The sequence below is a fragment of the Haliotis rufescens genome, unplaced genomic scaffold (assembly GCF_023055435.1).
Source record: "Haliotis rufescens isolate VD_foot unplaced genomic scaffold, xgHalRufe1.0.p SCAF_14, whole genome shotgun sequence".
Taxonomy (NCBI): domain Eukaryota; kingdom Metazoa; phylum Mollusca; class Gastropoda; order Lepetellida; family Haliotidae; genus Haliotis; species Haliotis rufescens.
Window position 1 is genome coordinate 2,432,744 of NW_025963824.1, and position 15,913 is coordinate 2,448,656.

Below are 15,913 nucleotides of genomic sequence, written 5' to 3' on the forward strand. Positions count from 1 at the left end.
GATATTGTAGCCCCCACTAGGGATCAGATATTGTAGCACCCACTAGGGATCAGTCATAGACTGTAGGGGTGGGTGGGACACAGGGAATCAGATATTGTAGCACCCACTAGGGATCTGTCATAGACTGTAGGGGTGGGTGGGACACAGGGAATCAGATATTGTAGCACCCACTAGGGATCTGTCATAGACTGTAGGGGTGGATGGGGCACAGGGAATCAGATATTGTAGCACCCACTAGGGATCTGTCATAGACTGTAGGAGTGGGTGGTACACAGGGAATCAGATATTGTAGCACCCACTAGGGATCTGTCATGCAGGGGTGGGTGGGACACAGGGAATCAGATATTGTAGCACCCACTAGGGATCTGTCATAGATTTTAGGGGTGGGTGGGGCACAGGGAATCAGATATTGTAGCACCCACTAGGGATCTGTCATAGACTGTAGGGGTGGGTTGGACACAGGGAATCAACTACCACGTTTGGTTGTCACCGCTGTGGGCTTATTTCGGAATAAGACGACCGGTTATTTGTCATCCCTGCAAGGTTTATCGGTTCCTGACTGACAACTGACAACCGTTCGTTGGTGTGTTCTGTTCTTTACCTCTAAAATATGTTTGACAAACCATTGCGGTACTATTGTTCAGACGTGTATCTGTAGTCTCAGTGGACGATGCAACTGCTAACAGGAAGGCCAAATTACCCAACTTGCCATGGTATTCTGGCATCTGTGAGCATGGAAGCCGTGCCTGTGACAGTTTGAACAGGCATTAAATTAGGCAAGATTTGGAAGATGACATTTGGAATATCTATGCTATGAATATATTTTTTAAACGTGATATTTGTTTTAATAAATTGTATTTTTTTTTTTTTTTTAGTTCTTATAGTACTTAATAAACCAGCCATGTGTTTGGAACTTATATTTAAATATGTATTATATTTGGTCATATTTACTCTGTCATACACCTTTAATTAAGTAAATAATTTTCCATAAACAACTGTTAGTTATAAGTAGAAACCTATTTTAAAAATATTTTTTTTATGAAGGAGACAATAGGGTTTTATGCAATGTAGAAAGCATGTTCATAAATCATCTAATTAACACAGTTAGTTTGTATATTCAATGTGAATATATATATAATGCAGATGTATTATTTTGTTGCACTTTGGAAGGCTTACACTAAAATTTAACTCTCATCTGCAGGTACAGGCTGACTGTATGAAAGATCAGATGACGGAAAATAACAAGGAATACTCAAAAGCCCCCCGCCCCTAAAAAACCCATCACCAAAAACAACATCAAAAGAAAAAAACACACAAAACAAACAGCAACACAAAAACACAAACAGAAAATACAATGACAAAAAACACAAGCAAAACAAGAGAAATAACATTTAATAACATGAAATAATTAAAATGTGAGAGAAAATGAATGATTGACTCTACTTTTGATATATGACAGTGATTAATGCATGCCAAAAAGATTTCCCCTGCCCTGCCTGTAAATGTGATCCTCCCAAAAAATTATCCTGCATAAAGCACCTCTCAACATGCACCAAAAACCATACAAGTGAAACATTTGTTATACTCATACAAATTACAGTGTCACAAATCAATTAATAGTTGATCAAATAACCATTATAGCAAGTCAATACATTATATTGATTACTACCTGCTAAACACACATACCCCTTAATTTCGAATTCCATTCGAATATACATTATCATGAACATAATGAAAGTATGTCAGTCCAAATTTGTTATTGTCCTTGTAAATTTCATTAAAAGAACTTCTAGTCTCAGGTGGTTTCAGGTTTGTGCAAAATAATGATTGTTATGGATATTAACATACAGCATAGGGCGTAACCCCGAAGAGTTGTTAGTGTTCCATATGACAATAATACACAGTGGAATATTCTTATATCCAATTATGTAAGTATCACAAGACCAAATAGCGTCCATTCCAATTTGGAATGATCGTTGGATTTCTTTGGAAAGATCGCTCATTCCAACATTTCCAAAGCTTGGAAAGATCGATCTTTCCAAAAAATCCAAAATTGGAATGGCAACATTTCCAAGCATATTTCCAAAATTGGAAATGTTTGGAATGGCTTGGAATGGTTTGGAATGGTTTGGAAATATGGTTAGAAGGAAAAAGTTAAAATATGTTTTATCAGTAATTTGGACAATAACAACAGTTATTTATTGAGTTTAAACTATATAATAATATATTTATCTCAAACATTCACTACTTGTCTGTGTAGCGAGGGGCTTTTACAGTCTCCGTCCCTAAGGTGGGAGAGAGACCCGCACTTGACTCGACAAGACCCTAATAGGTCTCAAGATTAAGTATTCGGCTGGATGGCAGCTGCCATTTAATGACAAAACAGACGGTCGTCTAGACGGCTCACATGTAAGTGCGCCGACATGTGCCTAAGATCATAGAATGGACAATCTTTAGTAACATCTAATTGATTGTTGTCTCAGGCCAGAGCTGTGAATAATTCTGTTCATTGAACAATTGGAATTCAGGAAGTTATCAATAATTGTTTTATTTAACATGTTTACGACATAATATTATGACATCAGGACGTACTACAGACAGAACCATATATTTTAAAATCAGTTTGCAATCAGTTTAAACTCTTTAACCGCGGGAAACGAACACTGAATTATTTATAGAATACAAAACATGTTTTTGTTATCCTTATTACAAACAAAAAATAATAATTCCAAACCGACAGATTTCAGATAACCTGAAATTACGCTTCGTGAACAAGTCGGGCGTCCTTATAGACGTGTATTTATGTCATATAATGAGAGACTATGATTTCCAAGTCCCGATTATCATGTCAATGATATATCAGTTTTACCACATGTGCACAGACCGCCTATACTTTTGCATAACTATTCTCAACTGAAAGTCCTATCCTCTTATCAAATATTCTGTGAGAGTAATCATCATTAATATAAGAAAACTCATTCTCATCAAAGAATACAGAACAAATGACTCAGATGCATACATTTATTACCATGCTTCATTCATCACGAAGCAGATTTACATAATTTGTGAACAGCCCTTGAACTGTGATTATGAATTTTACCATTGTCCATATTAACATAATAATATATACATATATACAAAACAGGTCAAGTTTGGAATTTTGAAATATGCCATAAAAGGTAGAAGGAGGGGGGGGGGGGGGGGGGGGGGATTCCGTCAAACAACTGTCAAACCATTTATTGCCATGTACGTACTTGCACACAGGGAAGTCAGCGCTGTCTGGGGCTCCAGGTAAATAAACATCGTGGTTTTATGACGGGAGATCAGACGAACCGTGAACCAGAGGCATGCGACGTAATTACACAAGGGTATTGTCTCTTGAACTGGCTAATTGACTTCATATAATTGGTAAATATATTCGTTTTGACGACCGTGATTCATGCGCATCCCGGCTCATTAAGTGGGCTCCAGGCCATAAAAACAAAACCACAAAAAACGCCCCAAACTAATACAACAGATAAAAGCGCCAACAATCTACGTAAACTAGGTAAAGACATAGAAATAGTTTGGATCCCTGCCCACGTTGGGGTGTTTGGCAACGAACATGTAGACAAAGCAGCCAAATCAGCACTAAAATTAGAAGAAGTAAGCATCCCAAGCATCAACCTACCAAAATAAAAAAAAAGAAGTTAAAAGTATCTCAAAGGAAAATAGCGGCAAAATAACAATCAGAAATATGATTGCAAACTAAAACGCCACTCAAAAAAACATATCCATCATAAAACCAAAAACATTGACAGAGTAATAACCAAACTACAAACAGGCCACACTAAGTTAAGCTCTCACCTACACCTAATTAAAAAAACCACCAAACCGGTAAATACCCCCACTGCAACTTAAAAAGAAACGCCCGAACACGTATTATTCCCGTGTGACATTTACATTTAGAGCGCCCTATTCAATACTTTATGGAACACATTACCAGCAACACAGACCAAACAACACTCCAATCCTCACTAAATTGCAACAATCACATGACTGTACTGAACCCCCTACATGACTTTAAACCTTTGAAGCACTAAGCATATATCTAATCAAACCAGGCCTACTTGGCCGCATTTAAAAAAAAGGACAAAAAACAAGCTGCCAATAAACCCTAAAATTCCTAACCTATAAAAACACCCCTTTTAGTAAGTAAGTAAGCATGTTCTGATGAGGATATGAATGATGATGATTCTAAACTACTCCATGGTATGTCAGTGCTGAGCTGACCCAGCTGTCTTCTTTCTGCAACCAGGCAGGAGGTGGTGCAAATGACGAGACACCTGTAATTCGTCTCGTCCGTGGTACGATGGACGCTGCTGTCTTGGTTGTTTTACTAAATGTCTCGTCGGCCACTTTTTTAGCGGCCCTCATTTCATGACTCTCCCAGTCCCTCCTTCTCACATTGAAGACCCGGTTGCCATCCTCGTCGACCGAACTCTCTTCTGACGACATGAGCTGCGTTTTTTTCATTACTCGAATGTACTTGGTCCTTGTGTGATGAGGTAGTTCGGATTTTTCAATGCCAGTTACACGGTTTCTGCTTTTCTGAAAGCAAAACCGTTCACTTTATAACACCCACCTTTCTTAAACACGAAATAAAACGAAGACAAAACAGAAATGTGCCCATTACTTCAGTAGAATAGTTTGTCCTGAGCATGTTGTGTTTAGAGTCACTATAAATCGAAATTCTGTAAATGGGAAGAAATATATATCTAAATCTATAAAAAGAAGTCTACAGATAATCTTCAAGTTTCAGTAACATTAACTTACAACTCATAGTACATATTATTTGCAGTTGAACTCCTAAAGTAAAACTCACTGCGTACAAGCAGGAGTTATTTAAGACGTTTTAATGCAGGAATAACAAACATGAAACATTTTATTCTCATTTCAGAGAAGCAATTGCAGCAACTATAGTTATACGCATCGTTACATTCCTAACTATCTATCTGGTACTTGGTGTGAATATTAGTCACTCCCCACAGAGTATGAAACATGAAACATTTCGTAGTATAGATAAATATACTACCAAAAGACATGTTACAACAATGATCTGAAGGTATGATTGGATTTATATACGTTTTAAAATGACACGACATTTCTAACAACAGTGGAACATATCGCAAGTAAGGGAGATATGTCAGTTACGATTCCGATATTCTGGTTTTGTTTATCAGAACAATTTAAGAAAAATCTCTGTGGAATGGCTGGGCAGCTGAGTGGTGATCTGCTCGAGGCTAATTTGTGTCGATTTAACATGTTTGACAACGAAAGTCCGGATCGATAGTAATGTAACTCATCAATATAGAATATTTGGTAACGGAAAGAATTGGATAGTACATAGTACATTTAGATAAGAACGTAGTGAAATAAATGGCTACAAATTTGATAGATTTGCTCCTCATAATTTATCTTCTAGTTGTGGTTACTTTTATCAGGGTAATGTTCATTATCTGTTTCAGTACCCAAGGTACAGTCCTCTGAGATGCAATAGTAAATTATGTGGAAGGAATTTGTCTGGGGGGAACTTCATATAGGCATTGTCTGTTGGCCTTCTTTATTTGAGATAAACCATTCTTTAAATCATTAAAAACAAATGCTTCCTAATTTATCATATTCTGAGAGTTTCTGTAATTGTATTTGTGGCATATCTACCTCTAACCAATTTTCTATGTGCATATACATGCGGCCGCGGGTGACAGATTTATTAGGGTCATTGGGTGACGCTCAGGGTTTCTATAAAGGTAGAAAGATGGCGTTATGTACCTTTTTATGGCGGAAAGTGTTATTTGTGTAACATTAGTTATTTAGGAAATGATTTCAACTATTTGAATATATTGACAACACATTTACATTGAGGGTGCAATGTAAATTCGTCAAGTAACATTTAAAAGAAACTATTAATTTCTTGCAACGACAATAATAACTACCAAGAAATGGTAAGATTTAAACCTTACCTAACAACGTTTATACAATTCAATATTACTGAGACCGGGCAAAACCCTGCTGTTAAAAGAGAAATTCATACGCATATAATAGCAAGCCAATGATTTTTTAAATTTTGTTGCTAAATCGTATTGCTCAACACAAAATAGTATTGAGGACAACAGGCAACCTTGCCTTACTAAGCTTGGTAATGGAAACATATCCGTCGGATGGGCATTAATGGATACACATGACCTATTATTTCATATATTGACAACTGCTCAAAAATCCGTTTCAGTAATACCTAATTTTAACAACAGAACAGTCACGGTTTACTTTATAAAATGTTTCGAGGCGTGATGTTGACAAACAAAAAGTAGTACGCCTCATAATATCCTTTGATCAATGACCGCTTAAAATGTATGCAGGTTCAGTCGTTTTACTCTTCTGTATATGAATTGATTCAAGCCAGGTAAATAGGAAATTCAATAAGTCAGAGCAAAGTTATACATGGAATATCAAAGATATCCCGAGGTGATTAGCGACACACCTCTTAATAAGTATTATGATGAGTTTATTTCACAGGTTAAAATACTGTGAAAGACTTAAAAAACGATATTATATATATTGACTGGATTCTATTATCTACTTATGTGCAAAACCACAAGCCCTAACCACTGACGTCAGTACCGGCAAAGCACTCGGGAGCATCGCTTGGAATCTTCTTCTTCTTATTATTTTCTAAACACGTTGTATGATGATATTGCATTTACATGAATTCATTTGCCAATGTCCTAGTTGACTCTCCGATGCATATGTGCATCAATGGACGCCCAAAATATTATTTCGAAGCTGTTATGCGAATACATGGAAGAATACCGGCAGAGATGTGCCCCACTTTTATTCTTATGTAGAAGACGAGCGAGTGGTAGCTAGACTGGCAAAAAGCTCTTGTAAAATATATACTTTCATATTAAAGGTTAAAAAAAAAATCTCTTTCGCGCCTGTGGTTTATTACACCTCCACAAATGTTTTCTGAACAGTGATTGAAATTATAAACAAGTTACACAAGTCGTGTGTGTTGTCCCAGTCATTAGAAGACTGACTAAAATAGCTGAGCTACGCGTGTGTCGACTCTGGCGTTAACTAACAAGACAGAGACTGGGGGATAATAGAAATAGTCTGTCACGTAACACATTGAATATATACAGGTGTCGGGTGATGGTCGTGCCACTGTTCATAACAACATTTTCTCAGCACTAATTACAATGATATAATGACAAAGCAATATATTGACATGTTACAAAGGTGGGCATTATAGACAAGCTAATCAATGCTAGTCAAGTGATCACGGTTTGTTAACTCACGTTGATTGGACAGTCTAGACAACACATGACGGCCTTTCCGTCTTAGAATTGTAGTGTATACTTGTAAAATTACCTGGGGCACTATGTATATATATACACTCATAATATAAACAACAGAAAATTACCCGGGGTGTAAACTATATAAGGGTAAATAGGTAAATATTAAAAGCAGGCAATTTACCAATTTTTATACACCCCGGTTGTCCTAATAAAATTCTCTATTCTAATCTATCCTGCTGTTAATTCTGCAAAAAACATATGTATTCCAAATTCCACCTCTCCCTATAACCTTACTCCACTGGGCACCTTTTAATTATATATTAATAAGGCGCCACTCACCTCATTCTAAATTTCTCTTTTTTTTAACTCGGCGGCCATGGCCAACAGGCCTATATAAAGTCACACCTCAAACACTTCCAACAATTGGCCTTACTTTGCCCAAGTTAAGCTTCACTCAAAATTCATCTTCAATAATCCAAATTTTATATCCTAAGGGGGTATTTAATCCCTCCAGCAACACAAATCTTTCAACTTACCGTCAGTTTCCTTGAATTCTTTCTGGACGCGTCCGTGTGTTCTTTCTCTTTTCCGTTACGTGTTCGGGATAGCTTCTCTTTCTTCGTTAACATGATCCTGGTCATACCATCTGGAACATAATGTTTCTTTCCTTATTTGGATGTGAACTGCAACATACCGGTCTTTTTTCCATATCTTCAAATAGTGTACAGCAAGTCTTTAACCATTAGTTTACCTGTGAATGCTGCATATAATTCTTTCCTGACAGACTAATGGGAATGTTACGCATCATAGATAAGTCATTTCAAAACACTGAAAAAAGGTTTAAATCTTTCCACTAGTAGGCATGTGTACCTTTGCATTGACTTATGGAATTGAAATGTTTTAAAAATGTACATGACGGACACATGCATTTGAAATACACTTAAATGATAAAAATACCTTTAAATTCCTGTTTTGTCATGCTTGGAGCTATCACCTTAGAAAAGTCCCAGATGTATTTGACAACTTGTCGATTCTGTGCGGACTCCAACCTGCAACAAATGTTTTACTTTTATTATATGACCAGAAATATACATATGCCAATAGCTATTACATATAATCTTCTTTAACGACTTCAGCATGAACTTATTAACTTATTTTGAAGTAACTAAAAGAAGCAAGATTATTAGGTATAATTTCACTGCATAATTAAGACATATTCGTTTAGATTTGAGATATATTGGTGGTACAGTTTTCTGGTACAAAAATAACAAAAAGATATATATTTATGTGACTGTCTCATATAATTTCCCATTACAAAGATTCCTAAGACTTTATTTATGACTATTTTCTACTGAAACGGGATTCATGGAAGAGAAGTAATCGTGGTGGTATTAAGAAAATATTATTTTTGCCAAAATTGCGTAACAGTCTTTTTCGGATGTACCTCCAATTTTATCAGAAAAACTTGAGGCACACAAAACTTTGCGACTCGTTCATTGATTATGGAGGTAAAATGAACACTAAAAATGCGATAAGATTTTAAAACAAGCCTATCTATTCATCTGAATAAAAAGTACTGTAATAAAAGTATAAGTGAAACAAAGATAAATTACATATGACTTTTGATAGTTTTGATTAACTTTTATCAGCGACAAACCTATAGGGGTTTAAAAAGAGATAAATAATTATATAGGTTACATACTCGGTCTCACAGACGCAAAGATACACATATCAACAGAAATAGTGCTTACAATGCCACAGCGTTTTCCTGGTGTAAGTCGACTCCAAACAAATGGTTGTCAAGTATGGTAAAAATGATATTTTCGAATTATTTAAATGATTGTAACAGAATGAACATATCGTCCTTTCCAAAATGATCACTGCACACTACGATACTTACGTGAACATAGGCTCCATAGTCCACCCTTTCTCAGTTTCAGCATGGTCGATCGCTGCCTTCAATGCTGCCTAAGGAAGAAAATTGATAAAATATAGTTAACAGACAATAGAAAGAATCAATATTGGTGATTTTATCTGTGAGATAAATCTATCAAAACTTGATATTGTCTTATGAGAAACGCATCGATTACTGTAAATCGTGAAATTAATGCGATTGCTGAACCCAAGCTATTTAAGTAGATACACCTGGTCATTTAAAGAAAATTAAAAAATTACAATAAAATACAGTTGCATCCCACATCCACCTCTGTGGACACACCACAACATACCTACCTCACTCAGATACCTCCATGCACAAATTTACGTAACATTCACACACATACACTCAAGACATAATTACTTTCATACTTGCATACCGGGGTACATACGAAACTCATACGCATTTACCATTCTGGACACAAACACAACGTTCACGCATACAAACACTTTCTCATCCAAACACACTCATCCAACATACAAAAACACTCTATGCTCCATGTCTACAATATACCGTACCACAACAGTAACAGGTCCATGCGTTGGTTTACAACTTGATTGTTTACAACTTGATTGTAAACAAAGTGGTGTTTTATCATTACACTAGTGCAATCTCCCCCATGCCAAATATTATTTTAGATAAAGAAAGTGAATGCTTTCAAGCCGAAAGTATCTGAATTGAACCTTAATCCGCTTATTAGTGCCGAGTACATCGGGAAAACAATCGTTATGGTGTTTTTCTTCCCAATAACAACACATAGTTTATGTTGATTGCCCTCGTTTAACGAGCTGTATAATCTCGGTCGCTAAACACGGTTTTCCACATATCCGCCGTTTTGATGTTTTGCTGGGATCTTACCCTTATGTTTGTACTGACTTTGCTGGATTTGGTCGAAGTTTGTGTTGGTTCCTGGACCCTGTTGTCCAAACGTGTAACTTTTGCAGTTAGGGCGGTAACCTGGAAATACAAATATAGTGAAAATTGACGGTGAAACGTATCATGGTATGCCCTACTAGTTCACTTACTGTTATATCGCATGATCCAACACTGGCTGGATGCAATTTTTAAAATCAATGTTTCCTTGTAATGACACGTAAATATATATTTAACTATAATTTTCCCCTTGAAACACGATAAATCATATCGAGAATGCATTTTAAACTGAATACAGTGTTGACTATCATCACTTACCTGTGTATTCTTTTCAGTAAGTTTGCTCTTGAGGTCTCTAACCTCGCTGTTTAAGTTTCCAATTTCCTTTTTAAGGTCGCCGACTTCGCCCTTCAAATCTGTAATGGCCCTGTGAAGTCGTCCTTCCATGACCCTCATGAGTTGGAGAAATTCCGCATAGGGGATTGACTTTCCTGTAATTAAGAGAAACATTAAATACTTACATAGCACCTGGATGACCGTTTTACGTTCTGGGAAAAATTCAAGTGCAACCTTCTCCAAAATATGCACTCAAATATCAAATTCAAAATATATTCGAGCCAAACAGAACTACCCCTCCTTGATATTCTTATTAAAAAGAGTAAGCTAATTTTGCCATCAACTGCAATCTGAAGTGTTATAAGCACTAGGTTGCAGTCATTTGAAATCCCGCTGGAATATAAGACAAGCCTCAGCGGCAAACATAAAAAGGATAGTTACATTAAATGATCTTGTTGCTGGTCGAATGTAATTGGTGTTGACGAATGAGTGTTTGAATATCATTAGCTAGGGCATTTTAATGTCGATTAAGCAATCCTTATCAATAATGGAGATGTTCCTCCTGTGTCATTCCGCGTATCTTGTGGCAGCTAAAGATGTGCCAAAATCATATAAATGTATGATTATTCATACAATGCGAAAAATCATTTCATACGTTGTGTGACATACCTTGTCTCATACGAGGAGTCTCAGCTTGAATTGCAGCTTGTTTCTCTGAAACATTAATTTGTTTATCAGATGCCGTATGAGTGCTATTTTCTAAGCAAATTGCAGACACATCGATGCACTACATACCATTGATCGCCGATGGATACGGATTTCATTTATCTTTATGAATATCCATTTAGATGTTGAAAATAACTGCGTGTCTAAGCATACCTACGATAATCTCTGATTGAAATGAAAGCAAATTACATGTTAAACTACACGAATGTGACAAGAAAATTCATGAACCTGCTCATAGAATTGTGTTTGATGAAAATACATACTACAGCTTGAGGCTCTTCTCAGTAAGTCCTGACCGTCATCTTCTCCATCTGCATAGAAAAGTACAATTTAAGAAATGGGCTTGGGTTGATGAAAATATATGAATCAGTTATCTTGAACGTGCTTTATTGCTCGAACATAATAGTTTTTAGACTGCATACATTTGCAAAGTTTATATACATTTTGCCATGCACAATAATTTACAGTTCATGTTTTTCTTTGATGATTGAGCCCTGGACATTTAAAAAGGTAAAGAAATTCATCTGCGACTGCAGGCGAGTCACAAACGTTATACTTTTTTTGCTTCACGTGGACTGCTAAAGCTAACGGTCAGTCCTACTTGTCGTAATTACAGACAGATATTTTATTACAGTCTCACCTCATATTTACAATATAAAATCTATTTAAAACAATTATGTATGAACAACCCATTACAGGTTATGAGAGACACTTTCTGCAATCACAGACACATTTCAACAGTTCAACCTGGCCACTAATTAGGAACCATTATTGTAAAGTTCGGTAAGAAATACCTGAAAAGTCGTAAACTCTTGTCATAGGTGTAGATGAGGCAACTGGACCGCTTCCTAATCTATTCTTTTTTCCATTTTCTTCCCTTTGTCTCAAGATTTTGTTCTTGCGCTTGACTGGACTCTACGATGAGACCAAATACAAAATTAAAATGTTTCCACAATATGGTTATGCGGTAAAACTTGAATTCGTCAAACACTTGTTTTCGACACTAGCAGCAGATGATGTAAACGGGTGATATAAGTGTTAACACATTTAGTAAAACAATCCCTGACAATATGAATATTACATATATAACTGACAGATGTATAACAGATAGTGCACAATGTTCAAGTTTATAATATATTACAACACCGATTTCATTAACATTACTGAAATCAGACCACTTTGACAATGAAATCGTTAATTGATTCAAGAAAGGTATAGACTGGCAGAAACTGAAGCAAAGCGATAGTGGCATGTAGAGCTATGTCTCGTCAGGCCAATGAGGCCGCGTGATCTAAGGAGCGTGAACAACATGGATGCCGCGTTTCGGCCGTACCGAACAGTCAAGCTGCGATCTCGGAGCTGCTCGTCCGATTGAAACCAATTGCAAGCGGAGACAAAATTATCTCCCTTACCCAAACATGATCGTTGCTCAAATCTATCTTGAGTAAATCATGAAATTAATGCGAGCATGACATGTATGCGAAAAATGCGACCGTCATTCCCTCTGATTATTTTTTTATGTTTCATTTCATCATGATAAAACAGTTAGTCACTTATAAGGTTACCAGGTTGAACATAAAAACGATCGTTAACAAAAACGACCAAATTTATTCTCTCATCACTCAGCCTAACAGTGATATAGCTGCACATAAAACGTTCAAGTGCGCTAAAGTATTACACATGGTGGGTGGAGGACCAGGGGCACTTTGAGTTTGACAGGTGCCATCAACTGGTCAAGTAACATCACGGTTTGTATATTCACGTTGATTGGACAGTCTAGGCTGGCGCCAACTAATCATGACGGCGTCTTCAGAACAGAACAGGACTTTATTTATTTAGTCTTCAGATCACTTGTTGTTACTTGAATAAAACTGATATGCATACAGATTTTATTGTTTATGATTTTTTTCCCATGACTTTTTTTCCTAACCTACTCTATGATTTTTTTCAATATTTTTGTCTCGTTCACCTTGGCGATATTCCTTTTGGGTCAACACTATGATGATACAATTCAGTTCATACAGACACACATTCAGTCTACTAATAAAACATTCATGTTACTCTATTACAAGAGATCAGCGTATAGTTTCCTGGGACATGAAGAAACCGAAATAAATGATACAACATTACTTAACTGTCTCACCGTATTTCCTTTTTACAAAATGTTATTCATTTACATTAGAATATAGTTACTGCGTACATTATTGTAAGAGGAAAGATGTTAGACTTAGTATAGATATTTAGTTTTCGGTTCACCTTTTCCCTATTCTGTATCGTTATATTATTTCCGAATGAAATATTGTTTAAATCAAAAATTGTTAACTTCCCCGGATAATCAGTGAATAATCTATTCACTATTTCAATTAATACCTGGTAATTGGTGGCAAATTCCGACGATGTGTCACTCTTGTCCTCCTCGTCGATCTGGTATTCGGATCCTTAAATTGAACATGATAAATATGTTGTAAGTATATAATGCATTGCTTACCTTGAATCTAAAATGCGAATCAGTATTTTGCGATTGACTAGCATGTGTTTCAAACAATATGTAAGTGAAATGGGATTGCTTGGTTTTAGCGTGTTTGTAGGGATATGGTCACACATCTGAATACTTAGTTTGGTAGTTTGGGTAAGAAGCATAGTTAAGCCTTTGTCCTATCGAATGATGATAACTGTTCGGTTTTCTTATAACATAAAACGCAGGTAGAATAATTACAATTGAAGAGATACTGATTATAAATTCAGAGGAAAACATGTAGTTTGCATGGTGGAACTAGATTTAGTCAGAACAATCTACTCAAAATGCCAGCCAAATAGAGGAATGATGTTAATAAACTCTATTTCAAGAGCCTGAATTCATATTAATATAAATAATTCATATATCAATTATTTGTCTTAAGTTATTAAGAAAATATCCAAATGACAAATAACCCAAAATATTGTAGTAGGTGACTGTAGTAATTAATAATTACGTTTACGATTTGAGAGAAATAAACATACACGCCGTGGTTCCCGTGCACAAATGCCGATGTCATAGAGAATTGGCTAAGTTTCATTGCAAATAAATCGCACACGTATCACTACCCATCATAGAAAATAACAAACTCATGCGGCAGTAACGCGTGTTACCTATGCATATTGTCAAATCAGTGTGAAAGCGGCAGACAGTCAAATTAAGCGGCGCCATACTGTCTATGGTTATTCTCAATGTTTATCAATAAACATGTGGTAATGTCCTCTTTAAATTGGCGTTGAGTCATCGTTAGTCAAGCCTTGACAAGACATTTACAGTGATAACAGGTGTCAATCATTCCGCTAGACATTCCAAGGCGGCAATTATCTTTGATCTTGAACTAGGGCCCGGTATGTGCGACATGTTATTGACAATCTATACTTTTTTGTGGTTTCTGCCAAACCGTCATTGGGCATATACTATTCCAAATTAAAAAGGCTGTTTTTGATATTTTTACCAACGTTTTATAGTGCCATTTGTCAAACATGTGAACTGAGAACTGAGCCGCGCAAACAATCTCATCAAGTGTATAATATGTCCATGTTAAAAAGGGGATTCAAACTGTAGTTACAAATTGTTTAAACGAAATAACACATATGCAGCTTCTTAATAAAAGATAGTTAGAGTTTCCGTGGCACTGCATGTTTGCAGAATAAATTACTTTTCATAGGCGATACAAAATCAAAATCTTCAGTTTTATTGTGACACTGCTTGTAGATATCACAAATAATCTTTGTTTATCAACATTGTTGTATTGGAGGTTTTTTAATAGTCGTATACCCGGGTGTCGCATTGTGCAGTTTTAGCAATGTACGGGGATCAAAAATCTAATAGATAACAACTAACGTTATACTATGTACATGCATACGGTAAAGCGATACGTTATTTTAGAACATATTTTAGAAATAATTGTCTTCTGTGTCAAAGGTTCTCACTATAACACTGCAGTTCACAACGAAGTGTGCTTTCTGCGACAGAGATAATAAAAGATGGTAGATGTAAATTGTTAGGTCCGTTCACAACTCTATATCGAACGTCTTATGTTAATAGAGTAGTCATTACATTTCTATATTCATGTATATGGCACTAAACGATTCCTTTACAATGTATGTATATTTGTCAGATATGAGCAATATCTCAGAAAGGGAAAACATTTCATAATCTTATGTGTGATGTTTTGCATAATATAATAATATCGAACGATAATGTATCTCCTCTATATGGTGATTTACACAGAAATAAACCGATGTCTTTACATAAATAAATATGTAGATATTTGGTCTTACCTGAGCTTTCTCCTGACTCTGACCAAATTCCATGCAGTGATGCCTCTTCCATTGCAAAAAGTCGATCCAAGATAATGAACAGCCTTTTTTCAACGCGTTTCAAACGTAACTGGCCATCAGACGTCTAAGTATATATGCATTTTGGATTTTTTAAACGGAAGTGAGAATTTGTATAATGTGGACGTCTCTGCCCAATACTAAAATGTTTTCACAATTCAGTTGAACGTTGAGTCGCAACGCACAGTTCATAAACGGCACCTTTCTTCTCACGATAAGATAATCTTATTGAAGGATTAACATATTGGCGCACATGTTTGGATCAGTGATTGTGATTAAAACAAAGCAGATTCTTCTAAAAACATCATGGTTTGCCTAGGTCACAGCCAGCAAAAGCGTTTACAAAATA

The 15,913-nt window shown here is 36.0% G+C and overlaps 1 protein-coding gene across 1 annotated transcript; it reads right to left on the reverse strand.

Annotated features, from left to right (window-relative positions):
* Positions 1–3,570: 3,570 nt before the first annotated feature.
* LOC125379323 lies at positions 3,571–15,842 on the reverse strand. Its single transcript, XM_048395630.1, has 10 exons — positions 13,579–15,842; positions 12,003–12,123; positions 11,472–11,519; positions 11,152–11,196; positions 10,465–10,637; positions 10,132–10,230; positions 9,238–9,305; positions 8,295–8,386; positions 7,874–7,983; positions 3,571–4,590 (listed from the first exon to the last, which is right to left on the reverse strand). The coding sequence occupies exons 2-10, from the start codon at positions 12,025–12,027 to the stop codon at positions 4,237–4,239; spliced, it is 1,014 nt and encodes a 337-aa protein (XP_048251587.1). The 5' UTR covers positions 12,028–12,123; positions 13,579–15,842; the 3' UTR covers positions 3,571–4,236.
* Between the last annotated feature and the right edge of the window lie 71 nt (positions 15,843–15,913).